Source organism: Fringilla coelebs (genome assembly GCF_963513975.1).
Source record: "Fringilla coelebs genome assembly, chromosome: Z".
NCBI lineage: Eukaryota > Metazoa > Chordata > Aves > Passeriformes > Fringillidae > Fringilla > Fringilla coelebs.
Genome location: NC_140031.1, coordinates 25,590,871 through 25,605,170, shown reverse-complemented (window position 1 = coordinate 25,605,170; position 14,300 = coordinate 25,590,871). Strand labels below are relative to the sequence as shown.

At 42.5% G+C, this 14,300-nt stretch overlaps 1 protein-coding gene across 3 annotated transcripts in view; it reads left to right on the top strand.

Moving 5' to 3' along the window:
• The first annotated feature begins 7,876 nt into the window (after positions 1-7,876).
• Positions 7,877-14,300, top strand: part of ARHGEF28 (Rho guanine nucleotide exchange factor 28) — a 114,674-nt gene continuing 108,250 nt past the window's right edge. For all 3 annotated transcript variants that reach the window (XM_084225469.1, XM_084225468.1, XM_084225472.1), the window contains exons 1-2: positions 7,877-7,987; positions 9,172-9,215. In XM_084225469.1, coding sequence (XP_084081595.1) covers positions 7,966-7,987; positions 9,172-9,215 — 66 coding nt within the window. In that variant the 5' untranslated portion in view covers positions 7,877-7,965. The remainder of the gene's footprint in view (positions 7,988-9,171; positions 9,216-14,300) is intronic.

Below are 14,300 nucleotides of genomic sequence, written 5' to 3'. Positions count from 1 at the left end.
GGGGAGGAACTTTTAAGGGGAGTGGGTGTGTAGGGAGGAGGAGGAGGCACAACACAACCAATGGGCTCAGGACTCAGGACAGGGGAGGAGTGTACAGAGGAGGGGAGAAGCCCCGGAGACAAATCATATAACAAGGCCAGGATGACTGCCATCGAAAATTCTCGAAATAAAGGGGTGGATAACATAACAGGGAGCGGAAATGGGCAGCACCATGAGGAGGGGAAGGGACTGGAGGAGCAGAGGATCAGCACTTTGAGGGGCAGGCTACTGGCGGGAAAAGAAAGTGGAAAACAACTTAGAACATACCATTGTGAGGGCAACATCTAGGGGGAACTGGGGACCAAACCATTTTCCAGACAGAAGACAATTAATAAAACAAACATTAACATTCTTTAAAAAACACAATGCCACAGGCACTCACAGCCTCACAGCCCAGAGAGCCACAAGTGTCCTGGGCTGCACCCAGAGCAGGGTGGGCAGCAGGGCAGGGAGGGGATTCTGCCCCTCTGCCCTGCTGAGACCCCACTGCAGTGCTGCATCAGCTCTGGGGTCCCAGCACAGCAAGGACATGGAACTGTTGGGGTGGTCCCGAGAGGGGCCATGAACATGATCAGGAAACTGTAGCACCTCACCTGTGACAGGCTGAGAGAATTGGGGTTACTCATCCTGGGAAAAAAATGGCTCCAGGGAGACATTATTGTGGCTTTTTTTGGCACTTGCAGGGAGCTGATAAGAAAGATGGGCACTGACACTTTGGTAGGCCCTGTTGTGATAGGACAAGGAGTAATGGTTAAAATGTAAAGGGTAGATGTAGATTAGACATGTGGAAGTTCTTTACAATGGGGCTGGTGAAATGTTGGAACAGGTTGCCCAGAATTGGTAATTGCTCCATGCCTGTAAGCATTCATTGTCAGGTTGGATGAGGCTCTGAACAACCTGATGTAGTTGAAGGAGTGCTCTGCTTATTGCAAGGCCTTTGACTAGATGATCTTTAAAGGTCCCTTTCAACCCTTTCTCTATATATTTGTATCTTATGGCAGTTTGATGCATTACAACATTTGCTATTAATATTTGTTTCCAAGTGAATTTGCTAAGGTAGATGTGGAAACAAATGTGAGATATTCTCTACACAAATCAAAATGGAATGAAAATATGAAAACACAGTCTTGATGTCTAAGAGGACTAGTAAAATGAAATTTGGAAGACATTTGGAATGACTGATGAGTTGTATTTTAAGCTCTGCTGGATTTCCTACCTCTGTATTGAAATCTAATATTTGTTCAGGTGACAAACTTGCCCGACGTATCTGTTCTATGTTTATACCCTTTCGAGGCCTCCCCTGACCCCCTTCCCATTGGTTGGGTACTTAGAGACTTAACAGTCTCTCTCCACAGCCTACTCTTCTTTCCTCTCCCGTTTCACCTTTCTCCTTATTTGGTTATGTGTTCAACATAGCTTCTTTCTCAGTTCCCAACAGCACTTAACAGTTGCAATGAACAGATCAAATAAACCGTACCTAAACCCTAGGTAACAAGTAGAAACCAGAATTAACATTTTTCCTTCATGTACCCCATAGTTCTTTCGTGCTGAAGCAAAATCCTCTTTCATCTCTCACAGTGAGGTATCTTTTTGACCTCTGCTCTGTTACAGCAGTCTGATTTGCTTAATATTAGTCTAACACTGCTGTTACAAAAAAAGTATGCTGCCCATCTACTGCAGACAGGTTATGAACTAAGTTACAGTTGGAGGAAGAGGACACTTGTCGAGACTTGCTCAGTCTCTACCCCCAGTCTGGTACTCACAACCCCACATCTTCAGTCCTTCACTGTCCTTAACCAGTGAAACAGGTGGACAGAAAAGCCTTAGGGAGTCAATATTAAATGGTTTTAAGAGCAGGTGAAGTTACATATCATGTATACATGGCAGCTGAGAAGCTAAGCCGTGGCGTGGTTTGTCGCGGTCCATGCTCTATGCAGCATGAAACACGCGTGGAAAGGCTGAGCAGCAAGCTGATAACCAGCCCCTTGCGTGGGCAGCTCCTAGCCCAGCGCTGGTGACTGCGGGAGCGCGGCCCCGGGAGCGGAGCGCTCCAGCCGCCGAGTGGAGCGCGGGGGCTGCCGCGCCCCGCCGCACCCTGCGCTGCGCCGGGAGAGGGCAGCGCTCCCCTCCCGACGGCGCCGGGCGCTCCCTCGCCCGTGGCCGGGGCTGCTCACGAGTTCCCGCAGAGCTCCCGCCGTCCATTCCCTGTCCCGTCGAGCAGCTCGGGGTCTGCTCCCCGGGAGCCTCCCAGCGCCGGGGGCTGTCACAAAGCGCCTTTGTTACCTCGTCCTGCGGGCTGCCGGGGCAGGGGCGGCGCATCCGCGGGCCCGGGCGCGCCCCGCAGCGCTGCCGCGGGCGGCTCGGCAGCACCGCCCGCCTGCCCTCCTCCCTCCGTCCCTCCCTGCCCGGCGGCGGCGGAGCCTGCCCCGGGACACTACGCACAGGTAAGGCGGCCTCTGCCGCGGAGGGCGAGCGCAGCCCGCGGGACCCGCGGCCCCGGGGCCGCTGCGCCGGGCGGGGAGCGGTGGATTGTCCCGAGCCTTCGCCGCCGCGCCGCGTCGAGGTCCGGAGAGCCGCGGCGATGTTCCGCCGGCTGGGACCGCGCCCCGGCGGGCTCCGCTGGTGTCCGCGCAAAGCCTTTGCGTGCGCTGTCATCCGCCTTCACAGCCCCAGAAGGCGGCTAGGGATTTGAGTGGGACTTTGTTGTAGCTTTGTTGTTGTTGTTTTTTAATATATGTTGTTGTTTGTTTTCCTGTTTTAACTTCACTACTGTGCCATAAAAGTTATTCTCTCCCCCCCCCCCCTCCCCGTTTTTGCCTCAACGGGGACAAGGTATTCGGTCTTAATCATAAAGGTGCTTGCCTTTCTCATACAGAGGAAAAGAAGTTTTAAACTACGTTACTCTTAACTGTTTTAATAGCCAAGAATGTAAAGGAAATGAAAGCTTTTCTAATGGTAAAATTCTGAGAAACACCTTTCAAAGCAATTTTTGTTGGGGCCCTGCTGTGCACAGCCTAGAGATGTGCCAGGCTCTAAAAATCCTTCTTCATTTTTATGGACTTAACTTCTGCCTCTGTAAATGATCTTATACAAAAATGGATGAAATTCTTCTCATAAATCTTTTAAGGCACACAGATGTGACTGAAAATCTACCAGATGTTTTATTTTACAGAAGCAATTTGCTCTTTACTGCACATTGTGGAAATAGGATATCAGGGAGCATTTTACTAAGTGTGATTTTTCCACATAAGTAAAGATGGAACTGTATTCTGTAAACTCGGTATGAAAAATTGACAGGACAACATCTGGTGGAAATATTGAACTACTTCTATGCTTTTGTTTTTCCACAATGGGTTTGAATATTAATTGAAACAAAGAAGGTGATTGTGTAGGTGTATCTTGATAATAGGCAACTAATCTGGCCTTCTCAGTTAACTTGCAAATTAGACATTTATGCCTATGATTTACAAAATTTTCAAAAACTTACAGATTTTCCTACCAACTAGTTGAGTTGTATCTTTCAGGCTTAGCATCATTAAGACAAGCAGATACCGCTAAACTACATTAATAGATAAAAGAGGGCTGTAAGGTAGAATAGTGGCACTTCTCCATGGAAGCTGTGCTTTGATTATTAGAATTATGTTTAATGAATTGTGGTATAAAATATTTTTTTTGGTTCTTAGTGTAGGGCTTGTAGCACAGTTCTAGCTCTCCATGAAGGTGAAATACCAATTACAAAAGTATCTTTAAATACATAGAATATCCTCTTGCTTTGTTAATTATAGCAATTTGGTGGATGGCCAAGCCTGGGGGATGATGAAGTGTCACAAGGTAGCACTGGAGCCCTCATTTGAATGAATTTGTAGAAAGCTACTGTCTCTGTCAAAACAGGTGTTAAAAGGAGTGAGATAAGACAGGTGTCCCACAACATTATCAATTTTTTTTTTTTTTTTTTTTTTTTTTTTTTTTTTTTTTTGTTTCAGGAGTTTTAGTAATACATTTGATTTTTTTGTTTTTTGTCTTTTGGTAATGTAAAACCCACATTTCACATTTTTAAGGTTTCTAAACTCTAGGGCCTCCTTTTCTTTTTAGTTGAAATGAAAATGCTACATTAAGAAGGTTAATACAGGAATAGATAAAGAATGTATTTTGCCAACCTCAACAGCAGGCTTCTGTCAGAAGAGAATTTTTTCTCTTAAAACCCAAGACTGTTCTTTAAAGGTAAAGAAATGTGATCCCTTTTTGGAGACTCTTGAATTCCCTTCTTAGGATCACAAAATGGCTGCACTTTTAATAAATGAATTTGTACATATTTTGGTATTTCAATAGCCCTGAATGGAGTGATTTTTTTTTTTAAATAGCCCTGAATGGAGTGATTTTTTTTTGTTTGTCTCAAATTGTTGAGAAGAGTGACATTTTAAAAGGTGGTTAGCTGCACTACTTCTGTTCAGTTGCCTTCAAGAGCAGCTAATGTCTGGTGAAGTAATCAAACACTAGTGCAAACTGCTTAATGATAAATGTGATAGGCAAAGGTTTATATAGTTTGAATAGTGTTAGAAGACAGTAAATGAATGTGCTTGTGAAGCTATGAGCTGAGGGTTCTGCTTTGTCCCCTCCCTATCCTCCAATGCTCTTGATATTCAGGAGACCCTAGTGGAAAAATGGAAGATCATGTCAAAAACCTTGGCTGTAAAGTTAGATCTCTGACTTTGGGAATGTAGTATTCATTATGCATGGTTCTCAAAAAAGATCTGTACTTAAAAGAATGTTCTGTACGATATTTGACCTGATGGCTGTGCAGTGTAGTTCCTGGTGCTGGGGAAGCTGTGAGCAAGCCTTTGGTGTACTAAGATAACGTAACTCAGATGGCATCTCTAAATTCAGGAACACAGTTTAGTTCTGTTGCTGTGCTTTTATAGTGGGACCTGTGGGATGGGTGTTATTAATGGACACTGGCTTGTCTGTGAGCACCATGCTGAAATCTCACAGGTTTTGAAGAGTCTTAACATCTGAGAAATTTAAACAAACTATTTGCATGGTCAAAAAAAAAAAAATTATGATCATGATTAGTTATGCAATCAACAAGCAGAAGAAAGCTCAGTAGAAGACCTCTTGATCTACATGTGCTACTAAACTTCTACAAGATGTTCTGCTAGGACAGATATGTTGGATTTTAAAGCATTACAAATTATGCTCTCAGTATTCCTGCTTGCCTTCCAGTGGCCTCTGGGTGGGATGCATCCTTGCTTCATTGTTGTTTTGGTTGACCACAAACAGAGATTTAATGTGCCTGTCTTGGGGCACATACAGTGGTAGTAAGACTAATTCTCAGTGTTTTATAGACACAAGTTTCTGTGTGACCATCACCAAAAAGAAGTGTAGTTAAAAAGGAGCAATTTAATTCCAGGGCACCTCTGCAGTGTCATTCAGGGTTTATTTACATAGTATATTTTTGGCATTCAGTCAGTTGCTTTGCTGTTACAAAGGAGCAGGTCTCTGGCACAGCGGTGGGGGATTGTGATCTGAAAGGAGAATGTAGCAAACAGAGTACAAGCAAAGACCTTATGTTTTGTTACCTTTGAATTGATATATGGGAGTGTGAAATTCATGTTTTATACCACTGCTCCCACTTTGCATCTGTCTGTAATGCGCAGTATTTTTGCACAAACTGATCTATGCAGCTTAATGAGCTGTGGAGGCTTGCTGGAGCAGCCACAGCTTGAAGTTCAGTGAAGTTTGTACAAGTGACTGCTGGATTGCAGAGCAGCAGCAAAGCCAGAGTCTCGTCTTCACCTTCTCTGTCTCTTTCTTCTACAGTGATATGCTTTATTTACAGGGAAGAGGAGAGAGTCATGTTGCTGGTTGTGAGCTGGGCTGCTGTAGGATCAGGAAGTGCCCTGTGTTTAGGGAAATGCTTTATAGATGGACAGCCAATAATAGTCACAGTGTTGGCTGGAGGGTCACCTTGTCAACTGGTAGAAATGCCTTTCTGCTGATACTTAAATAATGCTTCACCTTATCTAGTTTCTTGGTGTGTACAGAGTAAAAATGTTTGATAACTGACATCTTACAATAAAGTTAAGTAAATAATGGATGTTTTTATTTTCCATTGGTTTATTTTCTTACTGTGGTCCTTCTAACATATCATGATAATTGGGGAACCCATGCTGAAAAATGCTAAAATTTGTAATGTTGAAAAAATTTGAATAAATGACAGTCTCATAATTGACAACCAGTAAATAAAATATTGCATGAAGAATATTAGAATTAAATATTCCAGCTATGACTGAAACCTCTGCTGCAAGTCTTTCCAGTTTGCACCATATCATAATATATGATTCTATTAAATTAGCTGCTAAACTGGATGCTGAGAAGGGTTTTTTTTGTGTGTATAGACAAATTCTGCTGCTGCTGTCATTGGCAGTGTGGGCAATGCCTGAAACCAGACCTGTTTGTTAGATGCCCGTCGTGCTGGTTTCTGTGTCAGAGGCACAGATGTCAGTGGAAGGGATCAGGTGTTGCTCTGTGAAATTATGTGCATTCATGATGTCGGGAGCTTGACCCTAGCCTTGCTGTGTGGGGTAGGACTCTGCCTTCGCACTGGAGAGGCTTTGTCTGCATGGCACCTTGTGTGTGCTGGGGGCCCTGCCTTTTGTGGACGTGGCAGTTCGTTGCTGTACAGAGGGGGTGAATGGTGAGTAGTAAGCTGCATGTGTTGTGTCTCTTTCAATCTGAAATGGAGATTGCACAAGTGCTGTGCTGTAGCCAGAGCTGAGTATTTCCTCCCTACGTGCATCCTCTTCTTCCTGCCTCTCCCAGCCACTTCCAGCAGCCAGGCTGAGTTACTGTAAGCCCCAGACAGAGGAAAGACGTGAGCCATTCATGTGCATTTTTTGCTAAACAACCAGCATCCTTCAGAGTGTGAGAAAAGCAAAAGAAGCCACTTAGTGCTGTGTGTTTATATTTATTGATTCTTTTGCAGAAAGTGATGAGTACTATTAGATACTCCTTCGCATCCAGGAATCCATTATGAGCTGGTTTGTCAGGCCAAGTACACAGGGAAAGTATTGATACTCTTTCAGCATGGTTCTATTCTAGTCAGTGCGTGGTTGGTTCTGATGTGCTTATTCATCCACTCAGGATTCATGTTGATCTAGGTACTTAGTATTTCCGATTGCTCAGGCTCCCAGGGGATCCACAGGGTGATGCAAGCAAAGGGTGGAGGTAAGCCATGTGGAGGATGGCACCATCTCTCCAGAGGGTTGTGTTTGTATTTGCCAATACAAAACAAGTTTGTTGTGCTGGTGATGAAATTTTTATCCTCCAAAGGAAGAGCTACGTTATGTTTTCTTGCTCTCACTTTCTGTAGAATAGGGAGGCTAGACTGGATACCTGCCTATCTCATCCTTGCAGAGGAGGTAGATGTTGAGATACATCAGAATAATCATTTGACAAAAGCATCAAAGAGCAGTTCTTACTTGCTTGGCATGGTATAATGATTGGAATGTGCTCATGTTTTCTTGCAGTGGAGATGGTGGATTTTAGTTTGGATGTGTTCCTTTAAAGATTGAGAACCATTGTAGGTGGAGGAGTTTTATACATTGGAATAGAGCAATGGTGTCACATGGCTGACTGATGTGTCTCTTGTTTCAAACAGCAATGAAGTGATACCCACTTCAGAAGAGCAGCAGTAATTGTGAGGGCTGGGATAGATATTAATGTGCGTCATCTATTCTGTCAGTTAACACTTGTGGAAGGCTCTACTGTAAACTACTCTTTGTGGAACTTATGTTACTGTTTCTTAACTTCTCTTGTAACCCTGTGTTCTTCTGTACCAACAGGGCTGTGGTTCCTGTGCTGGTGCTCTTAAGGTTGGGCTCAGGATGCTGTTCCTGGAAACTGCAGAGCTTTGTCTGTTGAAGTGAGATGCCATGGAGTCAGTGGGAAGGTACCTCCTTTCTGCGCAGAAAATAAGGAACCCCTCTGTCTGAATCTTACTGCTGAATAGGCTGGCTGGATTAGTGCTTGCCTTGATATCTTTTTCTTATGAAAGGTTTGGATGCTTTTTGGCTGAATCTTTGTGACCAGTGATTTTGTGAGGGATTTTGCCTTGTTTTAGAACTGCAGGAATGTGTGGATTTGTGAATGTACTTGAATTGATGGTCGCCCAAAGATGGGAATTAACACATATGAGGTTTAAAAGGACTATATGCATGGATGGTAATCTTTGGCTTCAATTGAAGCCATGCCTTTAATTTCTACATTTGTAGGCAGAGAACTTCTCAAATCCTATCTGACGCATACAGTGCTGTATATATACATTAACATGCAATGAGCTGCATAACTGTGTTGTTCTTGGAAACTGTTCAGCTGTAAAAACATGGCCACATCTGAGCTGAGACAGCCCTCTCTTAAGACAGGCTTCTTTTTGTGTAGCCTGTTTCAGCAAGTTGAAGAAGTCTTGTGCATAGTTGTTGAGCCCACCTTGCTGCTTGTAAAGGTGTTGCTTCTGGAGTGCTTTTCCCACAAAAGGAACACTACTTTTAGACTATGAATTTTGAGGGTGTAGTGAATCTCAAATATAATGATGGAAATCAGAGTTGCTGTGATGACTGTTGCTGTATTAGATCTGGTGATGATTTGTCTCAGTAGTTTGCTGTTTATGGTAGTTAAGGCAACCTGCCCTGGGTATGACTTCTATGAAGTTGCTGAAAAAAAATCAACACCAGACACTTGGGATATTGGTAGGGAGTAAAAGTTGCTACAATGTAGTTCAATTTTTTACTTCTAGGAATAAATGCTGAACTTCCTGCTACTCAATTGGCTGCAGCTAGGAGCGTCTCAGCAGCTGGGCTTAGCCTGACCTGTTTTGTTCACTGTTTCTATTAACTGAAATGCATGCAACATGTTAACTAATACCAGCCACCCTTCCTCCAGCCTAACATAGGCATTATTTCACCAGTGTTTTCTCATTATTTGGAGATTTGGGGCAATTGATAAGCTTAATATAATTTCTCCACCTTGCCACCCCCCCAATTCTGGAAGATAACCTAGTTTGCAGACTGAATTGCACATTATATCAAGGCCTCATCATGTCTGTCTAGTAATTCCACTGGTTTATTCTGTTTGTAGATGCTGTGATAATGGAGTTAAGCTACTCTGAAGTACCTCTTTATGTAAGTCCTACAACACTAGGCTTCTGCCTGGAGAGTTGCTTTCTTTTGGGTAATAGCTCATTCAAAATCAGGATGAATGAAACTAAAATCCATTCTCTGGTTTTCTGAGACTGAAGGCTGTTGAACGTTGCTGTCTGATGAAGCATGTATGAAAGTGATAGTTTCCAGTAGTGCAACTCAGCTCTCTGAAGAAAGTTTAAAATTATTTCCCCTTTGTGATAATTATTTTGTTCTCCTTCTATTCTCAATTGCAGTTTTCAAAAGCAGTTTTACTGCCTGTGAAGAGACACATCTCATTCACTTTCCCACAATTTTTGGTTGTTTTTTTCCCTCACAAAATTCCAAACTACCAATGTCTCAGTTTCCACAAAGCAGGAAATTTTGTGTTATGTGAAAAATGAAGTTGAAATTTATAACCAAATCGATTTTTTTTCTGCAAAACCTGAAATAATTGCTTAAAGTAGATGAACTCTGAGTTAAAAAATGGCAAGCAGTAGCATGAGTGAGGACATACGTTGGATGACTTAATTTTTTTTTTTTGTGCCTTCAAGGGGATGTGATTGTGAGTATTAAAACTTGGGAACTCTGACAGTTATTATTAAAAAAAGTTATTGTGTTTTTTATACCTTTTCTGCTTTGCAATGAGGGTAGCAGGAGTACCTGGATGATGCCTAGCAGGAAATGAGAGAACACTGAATGGTTTTCAAAAGGGTGGTAAAAGATGAAACAAAGACAGAAACAAAGCAGTTATCTGCTTATTGTTGTGAGATGGGGATGGAAGAGGAGGAATACAAATAATCTGTACCCTGGCGTATTTAAGGAACATATGATTGGTAATGCACCAGCATGATTTTTGATTGTATTTGTCAGCTTCAGACTTGGAACCTCAGGCTTGCAAAAATTAGATCTTTAAAGACATCGGGAGAAAAGTATTTTTGAGGCCTGCTCATGGGATGTTTATTGTGTGGTGCAAGGCTTTAGAAACAAATTTTTACAGGAAAAGTAATAAGGGACATGGTGATATCTGATCTGACTGATCTGGTATCTTCCCATAGTAGGGTAACTGACCACTTTGCAAAGGACAATGCAGTGGTTTTAATCCAGGTTGCTGAAAATGAAACATTTGATACTGTGTCTCACAGGAAATTCTTATGGATGATAAAGAAGGGGAAGATTATTATAAAGAAAGATGTATGGGTACTGCAAGAGCTCTTGGAGTAGAGAGAAAGGTATTACAAGTGACAGTCCTTAAGTGTCATACTTAAGGCTACTTTAGTACTTTGATTATAACCCTATGAGTCAGATGTAGGCTGATTTACTTATATGTAAATTTATTGACATCATGGTTTTGGGAGATGCTGGTTAGGACCAAGAAGAATTCAGTAATTACGTGAGAAGACTGAATTTTCCCACCTGTTAATCATGCCAGTAAAAAGTGGAGAGAATGGTTCCAAGCTGTGCATTTGAAGACTAATATTGGTACATCTCTTATGAACAAGGGACTCACCGGGGGAGGCTTGGAATGTTTTAGTCACTTGTAGTGTGTTGGATGAGAGAATGTGATTTCAGTCGAGAACATTCACCCCAGGCTTTGTACAGCTGAGAGTCTGTACCAGATCTAAACTTTGCTGGTTCTCGTCCTGTGCTTTGGTAACTTTCCAGTTGTGGTCTTCAGCCTCTCACCAGCCCAGGTGAATAAATACCAGAGGGGGCTCATAACTTGCTAGAGACCCAGTGAGAGCAGTTTGAATTGTCACCAACTCATTTTCTTTTGGGGGTAGCAGATGGAGATGGTGTCTTTCTTGTGGGTCCCCAGTATCCTAAGATGCCTGAGGTTAGTGATGAAAAATGGACCACCAGGGACTTGCAGTGAGAGCACCTGGGGTGAGTTTCCCAGAACCTGGGATTGTAGTAATTTTTTAACAGTCTCCTATATTTATTTCTGTGTGTATATATGGGAAAGATGGAAAGTTTTCTTTCAACCCATACCTGAAACTTGGAGAAATCTTAGCAGATCTTTTACTGACCATTTGAGGTTGATGTAGTTGATCTAACGAGTTGGTGCCTGAAGGTGTTGCAGATTCACAATCTTTCAGTGGTGTGTTCAAGCAGGGTGGGGAAAATCCATCTCTGAGGAGTAAACTTGGGCAGCTTTTATCCTGCTGTGAGGCCAGGGAGTAGCTAGTTAATTTGTCACTATCTCCTCCATCCTTCTTTGCTTGGATGGAGACGATACTGACACTTTTTTGATACTGAGTACTTTTGTGATACTCAGTACTGATAGTGAGTACTTTTGGGGTCAGTTTGGATTTAATAGAGTACTTAATTTTTTCCCAGTTTATCTGGGCTGCTTACTCAAAAGGGGGCTCTAACTTCTCCCAGTACTTACCTTTTCTTTTAAAAAGGCACTGCATCTGAACCAAAATGAGGAACTTCCTGCTTTTTCATATCAAAAGGGGGAAGCTTATTAGGAAATTAGCTTCATTAGGAAATTTCTCTTTTAGTGCTTTTCTATTCAAGATAGTGCTGGGACCTTGCTAGAGGCATCCTTCAGATTTTGTTTTGGTTGTCACTGAACACTTTTCTCTCTTTTTTGACAAGAACACAGAGCTGCCTCAGCTGCTAGTCAGTGGACTTCCTGTGTGCTGTATTGCCTTAAGCACCTGTGGGGATGATGCTTCTTACTTGTGCTGGAGGTGTCTGTGCAAATGCATCCTCTGCATTTCTCAGAAACTTGCCAGATAGCGCAGAAATACTGACAGGTAGTTAATGCCTAAGGTTGATATGGTTTGGAGAACCTGCCGTGGTGCACTTCCCAATGTTGGCAGCGGCTTTTCCATCAGTTCAGGGGCTGAAGACTGGCCTTGTGCTAATGAGTGAGGTTCTCAGGCTGCTGGTGGAGTTTTGCAGTATGAATCAACAGAGGACTGGCTCTGCTAGAAGCAACTCTGCATGCATATTTAATTTTTATAAAAGTGTATGTGTGGGCTTTTGGACAATATGTAACATTAAATATAACTCTATCAGCACATACTTGTCTCTGAGTATGTATGTGGAATTATGCCTATTGCATTACTCTGGATAGAAAAAAAAATCATACTCAGTTGCTTCTTCCCTTAAGTTATTGAATGGGGGGAAAATCCACCCTGGTTTTTTTTTTTATATTTTTAGCTATAAAGTTAGAAAGCTAATGCTTCTAAAGAAATGTTCAGCTTTTATCTCTTTTTTTTTTTTTCAGTTTGTAACTTCTTCCCTTCCCTGAATGCAGTGTTGCTGTTTCATTGTGTGCTGAATCCCACTGCATTCAATTCAGTTGGAGTGCATGCTTTTTAAGCAAGTCCATAACTGCATTTGCTGCAGACAAGATCTGTCTGGTGGACACTATAAAAACATCACAGAACATTGGAAAGGCATATTTATAACTTTTTTCTTGCTATTAATGTTTTGAATATGATTGACTTGGGTTCATTTAGAATTTCCCTACTGCTAAAATTTCCCTATTTTAGCATCTTTTGTGTAGAAGTGTTCACAGTTGCGGGTGAGTTGCAGAAGAGTCATTAAAACTGTATGGCTGCTACTGTTCTTGTCCAGGCACAAGTAAACTATAAACATTTTCTGAAGGGAGTCTTCTCAAAGGTGACAAAATATTTATGTGAAATTGCAGTGGCCAGTAGCAGCTGACATAGAGGAAAATATTCCTATTATTGCTGGCAATAGAGGGCATAGAGATTTGCCTTTACTTCAATGTGTTGGGACTTGTGTTTTAGGAACAATTAAGCCATTGTTTTACCCCAGCACATAAATGTTTTTCTTACAGCATGTAATTACAAAGCTGGTGTTTGTTTGTCCTGTTACATTTAGAGATGATATCCTTGAAAGTCCTGGATAAAACATTACTTCTCAAGCTATTATGCTACATGCTTACTTTAGTAAGGAGATTTTTAGGGTACTTTAGAATGTATTATTTTTATGGTAAAAAGCTGCTGGGAAAGTAGATTTATCCAGGCTATATATACATGGATAGACAGCAATTGTTGAAATTAAGCATGGTGGCCTGGATCTGGAAGTCCTCTAAAGATCTTTTTGTGTTGCACCTGTTTTGCTGGTGCAGGTTCCTGGTGAGGAAGATGGTGGCTTTCAACGTGGAAGAAGCTCAGTTCACCTTAGTGGCCAGTTATAGAGGCATGAAGTGTCTTGCAGCGTGCTAGGGGTGAGGCATAGTGGAAGTGCCATGGTGAAACCTTCTGCCCCTCCTGCCTGGATGCTGCTGTGTTTCAGCTGTCAGGGATTCCTACCCACATTGCCTCCTTCTTCTCACAAAGCCTGTCTCCGTCCCTTGCTGGGATGCAGAACAGGGTCAGATGAGTGTCAGGAGGTGGAAGCTCTCCCAAGTCTGGCCTTTGCTGCTTCCTACCCAGGACATGGGTTTCAGTGGACCCTGCTGCTGCATGCCTGACGTGGTCAGTTCTCAAGTGCCCTAGACAAACCAAGGGAAAATGTATGTCTGAAAAACCTGATTGGTGACACTGAAAGAGTGCATAGACCTATAAATCTTACTAAAAACACAAACCCTGGTAATCTCCTCCCTGGTGCCAGTGCCAGGACAGTGTCTTCCCTGGCAATACAAGGTAGGCTTTACCTTAGGGATCCCAGAGAGGTAAAAACTAAGACTTCCTCAGCCACAGGTTTAACGTGTTTGGAGTTTAGTCTATGTCTTGCTTAAGGTCCCCCTAACTGCAATGTCTTCTCCCCAGTTCCCATGTATGCTTTTCTGGTTTTTATTTGAAGGATTACAATGACAATCTTGGCTTTCTTTAAATTGATGTCAAAATTCCTCTTGGCTGCGATGGGCTGAGGACTTCTCCCATGTTCTTTTTCTTCTGTTTTCTAGTATCTTTTTGTAGTCAAAGGTGTTGATGCAGCTGCCTGAAGTTCTGTGCTGTTACAGGTCTGAATGGTGTTTGAGAGATCTCCAGTTTCCATGTGTTCCTGTGGTGGTTCTATAGAGATGAATACCTTTTTTAAGCCATGCCTCTGTAAATCTAAGATAGTGGCTGGTCAGTCTTAGTAAGTGCTCTTTGACTA